The 13269-nt window shown below is 38.9% G+C and overlaps 1 protein-coding gene across 4 annotated transcripts in view; it reads right to left on the bottom strand.

The window, feature by feature from the left end:
• The window catches only part of FER (FER tyrosine kinase), a 399749-nt gene that overhangs the window by 9427 nt on the left and 377053 nt on the right, over positions 1–13269 (bottom strand). For all 4 annotated transcript variants that reach the window (XM_045837886.1, XM_045837888.1, XM_045837887.1 and 1 more), the window contains 2 exons: positions 9799–9953; positions 1061–1183 (listed from right to left, as the gene is read on the bottom strand). In XM_045837886.1, the coding sequence (XP_045693842.1) occupies positions 1061–1183; positions 9799–9953 (278 nt within the window). The remainder of the gene's footprint in view (positions 1–1060; positions 1184–9798; positions 9954–13269) is intronic.

The raw sequence follows: 13269 nt of genomic DNA, 5'->3' as shown, positions 1-13269 counted from the left end.
CAGGCAGGGGGTTATGCAGTTTGTAAATTTAGTACCTTATGTTGTAGGTGTAATTGAAGCAAAAACCTTTTATAGGGCACTGTTTTTTTTTTCCTATAAGTGAGACAGAGTTCAATATTACAAAGCCATAGAATTACCTTCTAGTTCAGAACTCATTTTTTGTTTATTGCAAAGTCTCATGTATGATACATCACATACAAATGAATATTTTATTTGCTCTAGGTATTTGCTTTTAGATGGTATGGGCAGAGTTTAAAAAAAAATCACCTGTACTATCTAGGTTTTTGGAGATGAAGAAAGGATGAGGATTTAATAAACAGTTCAAAAGTGAACTAAAAATGAATGTCTATACTCCTTTACAGTCCAAGAGGAATCTTATCTTTAATTCCAAGTTGCCCGGCCTTGTCCCCACAGCGTGGGGCCGCTGGCTGGCAGCCTGTGTGTGTTTACCTCAGGAAGTAAGACAGCTGAGGTAGGAAGAAACTGCAGTCATCCTCCTACACCCAACTCTACAACCTGCCCCTCTTGAGTGGCCTGAGGCTAAGGCATTGTCATTTTTGTTAAAAGCATTATTTTTGTTGAAAGCTGTGGACCCCACAACTGCGTGCTCAGGGTCACCTTCCCTTACTCATTTCTGTCTCTGATCTGGGAACACCATAGGTTTTTTTCAGAAGTTACACAAAATTCTCTAAAACTTCCTGAGGTCTAACCACACTTCAGCGTGCAGTAATATTAATGGTGTTTATTTGTCATAGTATAAAAAACAGGAGCTTGAGGAACGCTGGCCTGTTTCCCTCAAAGAGACTGAATGGCACCCCTCATAGGGGTCATGCCAGGCAGGGGGAGTGAAGAAAAGCCTAGAGCTGTCTATTTTTAAAGACAAAAAGTTTTTTGTTGTATAAGAGCCACACGATCTGAGGGGTTCAGAAACAGATTTATACACCCCTGCTGTCTCTACAAACTAAGTGTGCACCCTCCCCCACCCCGGGAAAGGCAGACACACCACAGCACTGCCCCTGGGGGCTGACGTGCCAGCACCACCCACACATCTTTGGCTCACCTCTTTCCACCTGCTCGCGCGCTTGCTGATTCGTCATTCCAGGGTACGGGCAGACCCCAAGACTGAAGGTCTCCCAGAGGAGGATGCCGAAGCTCCACACGTCACTCTCCGAACTGTATCTCCCTGGAGAGCACACGGACCATAGTCAGGTGAGAGGAGAGGCAGGTGACCATTTTTGTCTGTGTATTTCTCTTTCGGTCACACAGTTACACATTAAACTTACCAAAGGACCTTTAAAACTAGTGGTCCTATTCCCTTTACCAGTTTTACTTTCCAGGATTAGCAATATTACTGAACAAGTGAAGAGTCTTCAGGCTGCTAATTTAATCAAAACAGCTTTCAAATCACCTTTTTGCCACCAAGAACAAATACTCAGCCAGCATGTAAGCTTACTGTTCCTGTGGTATCTAAATGAGATGAATGGTTTATATAAAAAAGACATGAATTTGTACACATCAATGCCTAGGAGTATAAGTTAGATTTCTGCAATTTTGTCTTCTGCCTGTATCATTTTCATTCCACTAAAATTAAAAACAAACTTAAAGCAATGAGGAAAGTTTGTTAACTTAGATTTTTTACTCATTATTGTTTACAGATACTCTTACTTGCTTAAAGCTCTCATTTTCTCCACTGACTGTTTCATTTATGAAAATATTTTTGTATAGTTTGACTAGAGTAGAAATTAGCAAAGATGGCTGATAAAAACAACTTCTTTAAATTACACAGACTCTTGTTTTGTCAAAATATCTTGGCACACCTGTTTTAGTAGGCTATATAAGCTGAGCTCTTAGGATATTTTTTATAATCTTATAAATTTAGCCAGCAGGTGAAAGACCTGTACTCTGAAAACAATGATGTTGAAGCAGACAGAAATAGGTGGAAGGCTACCTACTATGTTTATGGATTGGAAGGATTAATATGACTATACTACCCAAGGTGATTTTCAGATTCAATATAATCCCTATCAAAATACCAATGACATTCTTCTTAGAACTAGAACAAATAACCCTAAAATTATATGAAACCACAAAAGATCCTGAATAATCAAAGATATCTTGAGAAAGAAGAAAAAAGTTGGGAGTATCATGGTCCCTAATTTCAAACTATACTACAAAGCCACAATAATCAAAACAGTATGGTACTGGCAAAAAAAAATGGAACATATAACAACAAGTGGTGTTGGGAAAACTGGAGGTGGGAAAACTGGATCACTCTCTTATGCCATATACAAACAAACTCAAAATGGATTAAAGACTTAAATGTAAGACCTGAAACCATAAAGCTCATAGAAGAAAACATAGGTAGTAAATTATTTGATATGAATCTGAGTAATGCCCTTTTGGATGCATACCCTTAAACAAGAGAAACACACAAAAGCAAAAATAAATAGGCTCCATCAAACTAAAAAGCTTCTGTACAGCAAAGGGAACCATTAATAAAACAAAAAAAGACAACCTACTGAATGGAAGAATATATTCACAAATGATATATCCAATAAGGAGGGGGGCATTGATATCCAAATTATACAAGGAACCTCAAACAACTCAGTAACAAAACAATAATCCAAAAAAAAAATGGGCAGAGGAGTTGAACTATGCATCCCTATGTTCACTGCAACATTATTTATAATATTGAAGTTATGGAAGCAATGTATATGTCCATCAATACATGAATGGCTAAAAAAGATGTGATTGATATATATATATATATATGCAATAGAATATTATGTTGCAATAAAAAGAATGAACTCTTGACATTTTCAACAACATAGATAGACCTAGAGTGTATTATGATAACTGAAATAAGTCAGAGAAAGACAAATACTGTGTGGTATCACTTATACTGGAATATATATAAAAAAAGAACCAAACATAAAATAAAAACAGGCACATAGAAATGAAGATTAAACTGATGGTTATCAGAAGGAAGGGACGGGGGAATATATGAAGGGAAATACATACTCAATAATATTGTGATAAGTCGCATGATGGCAGGTGATTACTAGAATTAGTGGGGTAATTACACTGTAAGGTATGAAAATGTCAAATCATTGTATTTTACACCTGAAAGTAATATAACTAATAAAATATTGCACAACAATATTGCACAACAACTACACTTCAAAATTTTTTAAAATATAATGCTTTAGCCCTGGCTGTTAGAGATAGCTGGAATTAGAATTTTGATTTGTAAATATTTTTTCCAGGTTGAAATAAAATACAGCTTCAACTAAAATAAACTTATTGAAAGGCAGAATTTTACTTGGCATAATTGCTTAAAAGTAAGAGGAATTATAAAGGCAATATAATGTAGAACACCTAGCAAGCAGGTGTGAGAATAAATTCTAGAGAACTGGATTTTACTGGTTAGCCTTTAGTGTCTCTTAAGTCCACTTCCTGCTCCCTTAAAGGAATGCTATAAGGAGGTGTTTAAAGATATTTTGTTGTCTAAAGAAAAGCTCTGGAGGACACAAGGGTTACAATCCTATCTTTTATCCTGTGGATGACCTCCTCAGGAATAGAGCCTTAGAGTATTAACCACCACCACTCCAGTGAAGAATCACTATGGAAAATAGCAGAGCTGTTTTCCCTGGATACCAGAAATAGAATTAGTTTGTGATCACTAGAAAGTTCACAAAAGCTTCTCTTGGTAGCACATGGGAAGACAAACTAGGGGTGAGGCTTACTATCCATGCAACGTTAACTGTGAAAATGTCATTGCTGGTGACTAGAATAGCTTCATCAATTTCTCATAATGACAACTACCTACATTTGTCTATTCCATAGTATCACTGGCATACAAAACAGGTTCTGGCTTCTGAATCTGCCCCAACTAAGTTTCAAACCAATTACATTTCACAGCTTTATCTGGAAAACATCTGTTGGTTCCACAAAAACTTAAACATAGAATTACCATATGCGTCCTAGTGTTTAGTTAGAAAAATTGAAAATAGGTACTTAACTCCATGTACACGGATGTTCATAGTAGTGCTATTCACAATAGCCAAAAGGTAAAAACTGCTGAAATATACATCACTGGATGAATAAGCAGATTGTGGTAAAAACATACAGTGGAATATTAATCAGCCATGAAAAGGAATAAAATAATACATGCTACAACATGGATGAACTTTAAAAACTTTATGCTAAGTGAAAAAAGCCACACACAAAAGGTCACAGAGTATATGATTCCTTTTCTATGATTCCTTTTCTATGAAATATGCAGAATAAGTAAATCCACAGCATCAATGTGTTTGCCAGCGGCTGGGGAGATAGACGAATGGGGAGTAACTTCTTAATGGGTATAGGGTTTAATTTTGGAGGGATGGAAATGTTTTGAAATTAGATGGGGGGTGGGAGTTGTATAATACTGTAAATAGTACAAAATGCCACAGAATTATTCACTTTAAAGTGGTTAATTTTGTTACAGGATTTCACGTAAATCTTTTAAAAAGCTTTACTTGTCTTTAATTTAGGCACTAGATTCAGACATTTATAAATGCCTTATTTTTCATGAGGTAATTTTTCATTTTAAAGCAACAAAATCTTTTTATGATATTTTAATTCAAAACATACAACACCCATTCACCAACCCATGGCTCATACACTGCTTCCCTTAATGAAAATGCAATTTCTAATTTCTCTTAAAGCACAATTTTTAAAAAAGATTCTTGGGCTGTTACCTACCTTGTTAAGGACCATTTCATCCCAACCACAGATAATGCAAGCTATATTTATGTCTAATTACAAGGACACAAAAATTTAAGCAAAAAAAAAATTCCTTGCCATTTAAAAATGTAACTCCCATCTCTCTCTTCCCACAAGTTCCAGAGGCTGAGATGCTAAGAAGCCATACCAATTTCTAGAGTGAGAAACTACAGAACTGATTTGCTTAATACTTTAGAAAACTAATATTAGATGAGGTTACTGGACCAATTATAAGAAATTCAAAAGAAACAGTTCAAAGTCATAGCAACACTTTCACTCTATGTATAATTTAGAATAAAAATTAGGTAATGACATCAGCATCATGTTAGAGTTAGGAAACCTCTTGGCCTCTCCCCTAAAGTTGCAAGTGGGACAACTATAATGCCGTCAAGGATTGCCGCTCAACACAACAAACACGTCTGAGAGAGCTGTGCACTGAGACATCAGAAGGTGGTGTATTGAAGCAAGCAGGGGAGTCAGGAAGGGGGAAGGACAGAGGAGAGCCGCAGAAGCAGTCTGAGGCTCTCTGTACCTCAGGGAATTCAGCAGTAGTGGAGGGCTGGGTTGTACCCTCCAGTCAGCAGACCAGAGGGCCAGAGTAGCCGCGGCACAGAGGCTGAGCCCAGGGACAGAAGTTGAGAAGCAGTATAAAGGCTGGTGGCTGCAGTCAAGCAGCCACAATCATCAGGGAAAAAAAAATACAAAGTCACATGTGTGTGATTCTGCCCCATATCATCTCTCATATCAATAGATACCAAAACATTTGACAAGACACAATATCCATTTATGATCAAAACACACAAAGTGGGTATAGAAGGGAGTACCTCAACATAATACAGGCCACATATGACAAACCCTCAGCTAACATAGTCAACGATGAAAAACTAAGGGCTCTTAAGCTAGGATCAGGAATAAGACAAGGCTTCCCAATCTCACCATTGTTATTCAACATAGTACAGGAAGGCTGAGCAAGCACAATCAGGCAAGAGAAAAAAATAATGGCATCCAAATCGGGAAGTAAGAAGTAAAACTCACATTTTTCAGATGACATGATTATATATATATATATATAGAAAACCTTAAAGATTTCACCACAAGATTATTAAAAACAATAAACAGGACTTCTGGTCAAGATGGCAGCATAGGCAGACATGGCTGGCCTCTTTGCACAATCACACCAAAATTACAACTAAAATATACAACTACTACCACTCAGAACTGACAGAATGAATTCAAGTTGAATGGAAGTCTGACGGCTACAGAATTAAAGAAATCACATCCATCCAGACATGTAGGAGGGGTGCAGACCTGGAATGGGCTAGTCCCACACTGATGTATGGTGGATAAAAATTTGGGAGGGATATCCTGGGGACAAGGAGTCCCAGCCCCATACCGGGTACTCCCCCAACCCAGGGTTTTAGTGCTAGTAAGGTAAGTCCCCACAACTCCTGGCTCATTCCAGCAGGGAATGAGTCAGTGGAAGAAACTTCTGGAGCCCTAAGCAGTTGTTCTTAAAGAACTCACACAAGGTTAACCTTTTCAGACTCACTCCCTCGGAGTTCCAGCACTGGGGTAGCAGCTTGAAAGGCACCGGTAGCATACAGGGAGGACTTGAAGTGTCTGACATCAAGGCAAGCATAGGCCATTGTTCCTTTTGTAAACAGCCCCCTCCCCCTCCCCCAAGCTGGTAAGCTGGTGCCATATCTGAGACTCCATCAACCTGGCTAACACTGTTTGACCAGCCTTGGAGATTCCCAGAGACTCTGTCCCACCCAAATTGCTTTTCCTTATGAATGGGTGGTCTTGGCTTATACTGCACAAATTCCTAAATCCTCTTAAACAAGCAACAGCTGGCCTCAGGGAGCCCCCCTGCTTGTCACTAGCAGCAGCCAGCCCACATTCACAGCCTGGCTTCACCTGGGAACCTCCAAGTCGAGCACAAAGGGCAGCTATCTCAGATTGCTTTATAGCTCAGGCAGGATGGCCCCAGGCAAAACATAGGTAGGGGCTGACCTTGCACTGTACCACCCAAGAAACCCCAGGGCCAGTGAATCCAGTGGACAGGTACAGACCACATCAGAGCACCACTGCTCTGACCCTGCAAAGCTGATTCTCCACGGAGGGTGGAGGTTGGTGGTAAGTATTCACAGCCAATCTTTGCAGCTGACTGGCCTCAGTAAATCCCTCCCACTGATCTGTCAATAGCAATAAAGGCTCAACTACAAGAGGAGGGTGTACTCAGCTCACACAAAGGGCATAGGGGGAGGCTGTACCACTGGACCATACAGGACACCTGCTACATTAGGCCACACTACCAAGACATGGAGTCAAAGCATCTCTACCTAATACATAGAAACAAACACAGGTACGCTGCAAAAAAGAGGCGACAAAGAAACATGACCCAAATGAAAGAACAGACCAAAACAACAGAAAGAGCTAAATGAAATGCAGATAAGCAATCCATTTGATGCAGAGGTCAAAATACTGGTTACGAGGATGCTCAAGGAACTTAGTGGAGACCTCAACAGCATAAAAAAGATCCCATTAGAAGAGAAGGATACACTAATTGAAATAGAGAACAATTAGTGTCGCAGGTTCGATTACCAGTCAGGGTACATGCCTGGGTTGCAGGCCATGGCCCCCAGCAACCGCACATTGATGTTTCTCTCTTTCTCCCTCCCTTCCCTCTCTAAAAAATAAAATCTTTAAAAAAAGAAAAAGAAAAAAGAAAAAAATAGAGAACAATTTACAGGGAAACAACAGTAGAGTGGATGAAACTGAGAATGAAATCAATGATTTGAAACACAAGGAAGCAAAAAACCAATCAGAACAAGAAGAAGAAAAAAAGAATCCAAAAACTTGAGGATAATGTAAGTAGCCTTTGGGACATCTTTAAGCATTCCAACATCCACATCATAGGGGTACCAGATGGAGAAGAGAAAGAGCAAGAAATTGGAAACCTATTTGAAAAAATAATGAAAGAAAACTTCCCTAATTTGATGAAGGAAATAGACATGTATGTCTTGGAATCACAGAGTCCCAAACAAGATGGATGCAAAGAAGCCCACTCTAAGACACATCATGATTAAAATGCCAAAGGTTAAAGATAAAGAGAGAATCTTAAAAGCAGCAAGAAAAAAAAGTTAATTACTTACAGGGAGTTCCAATAAGACTATTATCTAAAGTAATATACAGATTCAATGTGATCCCCATCAAAATCCCAATGCATGTTTTAAAGAAATAGAACAAAAATCATCAAAGTTGGATAGAACCACACAAGACCCAGAATTGCCAAAGTAATCCCGAGGAAAAAAAGAACAAAGCCGAAGATATCTCACTCCCTGACTTACAAACTACACTACAAGGCTCCAATAATCAAAACAGTATGGTGTTGGCAGAACAATAGACACAGCAATCACTGGAACAGAACTGAAAGCCAAGAAAAAATGCCCACGTATAAATGGGCAACTAATTTACAACAAAGGAGTTAAAAACATGCAATAGAGAAAGAAAAGCCTCTTCAATAAATATTTTGGGAAAATTGGAAAGCCACATGCAAAAGAATGAAACCAGACTGCTCTCTGATAACATGCATAAAAAAATGACTCAAAATGGATGAAAAACATATACATATATATAAGACCTAAAAAAATAAAATACGTAGAAGAAAAGATATGCACTAAACTTATGGACCTTGGTCTCAGAGTGATTTTTGTAAGTTTGACCCCAAAGAGAAGTAAAAACAAAAATAAATGAATGTGACTACATCAAACTAAAAATTGTCTGCCCAGCTAAAGAAACAGTTAACAAAATAAAAAGGCAACCAACTAAATAGTAGATATTTGCAAATGATACCTCTAACAAGGGGCTAATATCCAAAATACATAAAGAACTCATACAGCTCAACAACAAAACCCCAATAAATGGGCGGAGGACCTGAATAGACACTTTTCCCCAGAAGATATACAAATGGCCTACAGATCTAAAAAGATGCTTGAATTCACTAGCTACAGGGAAATGCAAATCAAAACCACTAGGAGATACCACCTCACACTTGTTAGAATGGATATTATCTGTAAGACAAGAGATAAGTTTTGCAAGGATGTAGGAAAGAAGGAACCCTTGTACCCTGCTGGTGGGAATGTAAGCTGGTACAGCCTCCATGGAAATAGTATAAAGGTTCCTCAACAATTAATAGAGCTACCATATGACCTAGCAATCCCTCCTATTGGTAAGTATCTCCCAAATTTAAACACATTCATTCAGAAAGACACATGTACCCCTATGTTCACTGAAGCATTATTCACAGTAGCCAAGACATGTAAGCAACCTAAGTGTCCTTTGATGTATGATTAAGTAAAGAAGATGTAGTACATATATACAAAATGGAATACTACTCAGCCATAAAAGTCTTTGTGACAATATGGATGGATCTTGAGAGAATCATGCTAAGAGAAGTCAGTCAGATGGAAAAATACAAGAACCACATGAACTGTTTTATTCACTCATATGTGGTATAAAACAGAAAGTAACAAATGAATAAAACAAACTCATAGACACAGACTACAGTGTGGTGATTATCAGAGCTGTAACAGGATGGAGAAAGGATGAAGAGGGTTGTTTAGGTGTTAAAAGAAGACTTGAAAAGCCTCTTCAATAAATATTTTGGGAAAATTGGAAAGCCACATGCAAAAGACTTGACTTGGGGTGGTGAACACACAATCTTATTAACCAATGTCACCCCAATAAATACACTTTTTTAAGAATGTGAAAAAATCATTTTTCAGATAAAAAGGAACTCCCAGATTTAAAAATCCTTGTGAGTGTATCCCTCTCTGAAATCTAGCAATCTTGCGTAAAGAAATGTGGTCAATGAGTCAAGGAGTTAAGTTGGTGTTCATATTTAATTGTAAAGTATGAACATTTATATGTCATAGTAACTTGGACTCTGTTGTACCCCCCTAATTTTGCTCATGAATGTTTTATTCTGATGGAGTTTTTTACCACCAAAAAGAGAGTGTCCAATCTTACCATAGTTAAGAGCTTCTGGTGCTGTCCATTTAATGGGAATCTGCTTTAAGCCAGAAGATGAATACACTCCACCGTCCTCTTGACGAGACATTCCAAAGTCACTGATTTTCAGAACATTATTTTCACCTACCAGGCAGTTTCTTGCAGCAAGATCCCTAGGTTACAAGACACAGAAAACACCTATTAAAACAAATTGAAAGCCACTTTCACATTTATGACTTCTCCACTTTGCATTTTTACATTTGCAGTGTATATATAATGAGGTTAAGAATGCTTGCGATTTACTCGTCTTTCCTGTCACAGGTAAAAATCATCCACGTGAATATTTGCATATGCAACAGGCCACATGCTAATTTTCTAGACACCACATACATTTCCATTTAAATAGAAAAACACTGATTCTAAGGTTACGAGAAAAAATTACAGAGAAGTTAAGCAAACATGGCATTATTTTTCCTTTGACTGACTCACTATCCAACAGAACTTTCTGTGATGATGGAAAGCTCTCTGTCCACGCTCTGGTGTTCAGTAGGTAGCCACTATCCACATGTGACTACTGAACACTTGCTATGGGGCTAGTGTGATAGAGAAGCTGAATGTTTTATTTACTTTTAGTTAAATAGCTGAATGCTGCTAGTAGTCAGTGAGTAGTAGCCTGTAGTGTAATCTACACCTTCCCAACACATTTCCTTTTTCTAAAATAATATAGTTTATTGATTATGCTATTACAGTTGTCTATTCCCCTCCCCACCCTTAATCCCCTTCCACCTTGCATGCCCCCTTCCACCCGCATTCCCCTACCCCTGCTTAGTTCACATCCATGGGTCATACATATAAGTTCTTTGGCTTCTGTTTCCCATACTATTCTTAACCTTCCTCTGTCTATTTTGTACCTACCATTTATGCTTCTTATTCCCTGTACCCATTCCTCCATTCCCCCTTCTTCTCCAATAACTCTCCCTTCATGTCATCTCCAAATTTCTGTCATTCTGTTCCTATTCTTATTCCCTTAATTTGTTTTTGTTTTTGGGTTCAGTTGTTGATAGTTGTTTGTTGTCATTTTACTATTCATATTTTTGATCATCTTATTTTTCCTTAGATAAGTGCCTTTAACATTTCATATAATAAGGGCTTGGTGATGATGAACTCCTTTAACTTGATCTTATCTGGGAAGCACTTGATCTGCCCTTCCATTTTAAATGATAGCTTGGCTGGATAGAGTAATCTTGGATGTAGGTTCTTGCCTTTCATAACTTTGAATACTTCTTTCCAGCCCCTTCGTGCCTACAAGGTTCTTTTTGAAAAATCAGCTGAAACTCGTATGGGAATTTCTTTGTAAGTAATTCTCTCCCTTTCTCTTGCTGCTTTTAAGATTCTTTCCTTATCATTCATTTTGGGTAATGTAATTATGATGTGCCTTGGTGTGTTCCTCCTTGGATCCAACTTCTTTGGGACTCTCTGAGCTTCCTGGACTTCCTGGAAGTCTATTTCCTTTGCCAGATCAGGGAAGTTCTCCATTATTTTCTCAAATAAGTTTTCAATTTCTTGCTCTTCCTCTTTTCCTTCTGGCATCCCTATAATTGAGATATTGGAATGTTTAAAGTTGTCCCAGAGGTTCCTAAGCCTCTCATTTTTTTGAATTCTTGTTTCTTCATTCTGTCCTGGTTGAATGTTTATTTCTTCCTTCTGCTCCAAATCATTGATTTGAGTTCTGGTTTCCTTCCCTTCACTGTTGGTTCCATGTACATTTCTCTTCATTTCACTTTTCATAGCCTTCACTTTCTCCTCCATTTTGCAACCATACTCAACCATTTCTGTGAGCATCCCAATTACCAGTGTTTTGAATTCTGCATCTGATTGGTTGGCTAACTCTTCATTGCTTTGTTCTACTTTTGGAGCTTTCATCTGTTCCTTCATTTGGACCATATTTTTTGTCTCAGCATAGCTATTACATGGTAAGAAGTGGAGTCTTAGGTATTCTCCAGGGTAGGGCAAGCCATGTCACTGCATTGCTGTATGTGGGGGAAAGGTCTGAGAGGGAACAATGCCACTTACTCAGCTCTTTAACTGCTTTCAGTCACTTCCCCCAATACCCACAAGCAAATTTGGCCCTTCTGGTACTGATTCCGGGGTGAGTGGTTTTGTGTACATTCTAGGACCCCGTGGGCCTCTCCAGTGAACTCTCCTGTGAGGCTGGGAGTTTCTCTTGCTGCCTCAACCCCCATAAGTATCTCAAGTCAGAGGTTTAGAGGCTTTATTTCCCCATGCTGGATAAGCTGGGAGGAACAAGTGGGAAGTGAGACCACACAACCCAGTTCTCTGAAATCTTAAAGTGACTATCAATACCTGCTCTCATCAGGGTATAACCACAAAAACACAATTCAGTTAAAGCATTTACAAAGCCACAACCCTGAGTTTTGACAGAGGTACGATGGGCTGCAGTGCATATCTCCCAATCCCTGTCGCTGGGCTGCTGACTCCTTCTTGGCGCCAAATGCTATTCATCTTGTTCAGAATGAGCTTTCATTCATTTTATGCAGCATTTTAGCCATTTACAGATTTGAGCTTTAGTACTTTCCTCAGAATAACATCTGTGCTTTACAAATACTTTCACTTCTGTTGTCATAACTACCTTCACTGTACCACCAGAGAGGTTTGTCCTCTGTAATGAGGACTACAGTTCCACAAGTGACCAGTCTAAAACCAATTTAGGGACACCTTCCATCAATGTAAATAACATTTCAATAACATTTACAGAAAACTTCCTTCTGGTTGCATTATGCTCAAGTGAATGGAAATGGCGTCTTTTTGGCGTAATCCATTAATTAAAACTGAGGCCTTCAGGCAATAACTATACACTGCATAGTCACTGTTTGCCTAATATTCTAATAAGCGTTAGAGAAGAGAAAAACAGATTCGATCTCTGGGCCGAGAAGCTGACACTCTAATTTGGGAAGTAAGGCAGACATAACACCTTTCCTCCTTTTTTCCTCTCCATTCTGTTCTTTAGTAAGCTCACCGTTGGCCAACCCTGAGGCAGATTCTCTAGGATACGCACTGGTGCTCCCTGCCTCCTCACACATGAAACGGCTAGAAAACAAGCCACTGCATCCCAGACTGCGAATCCCACAGGAATTCAGAGAGGAGAAATCTCAGAACAGGCTGGCGCTGTTGCTCACAGGAGGTATCAGACGTAGCTGTGTCTTACCATACGCGGAGGACATAACAACAAACGCTGCCGACTGCCAAAAGGATGTGGAAGTGTCCTACTTACGTCTGCTGTATCATCTAATTTGAAGTTTCAAAGTCAGACTCCTGAGTGCGAGTGTGTACCAGAAGTGTCTTGCAAGTCGTATATAATAAGAGGCAGGCTAATTGAGGGTCGAATGAGAACAGAGAGCAGTTATGGAAATCCAGTGCCAGCAGGCAGTGGAGATGAGCCCGTTTTCTTTGCTCTCTGGAAAGCACAAC

Source organism: Phyllostomus hastatus, unplaced genomic scaffold (assembly GCF_019186645.2).
Source record: "Phyllostomus hastatus isolate PE091 unplaced genomic scaffold, TTU_PhHast_1.1 phas_contig_254, whole genome shotgun sequence".
Classification (NCBI taxonomy): Eukaryota; Metazoa; Chordata; class Mammalia; order Chiroptera; family Phyllostomidae; genus Phyllostomus; species Phyllostomus hastatus.
The sequence above is the reverse complement of the archived record's forward strand: the minus strand, read 5'-3'. Positions and strand labels throughout refer to the sequence as shown.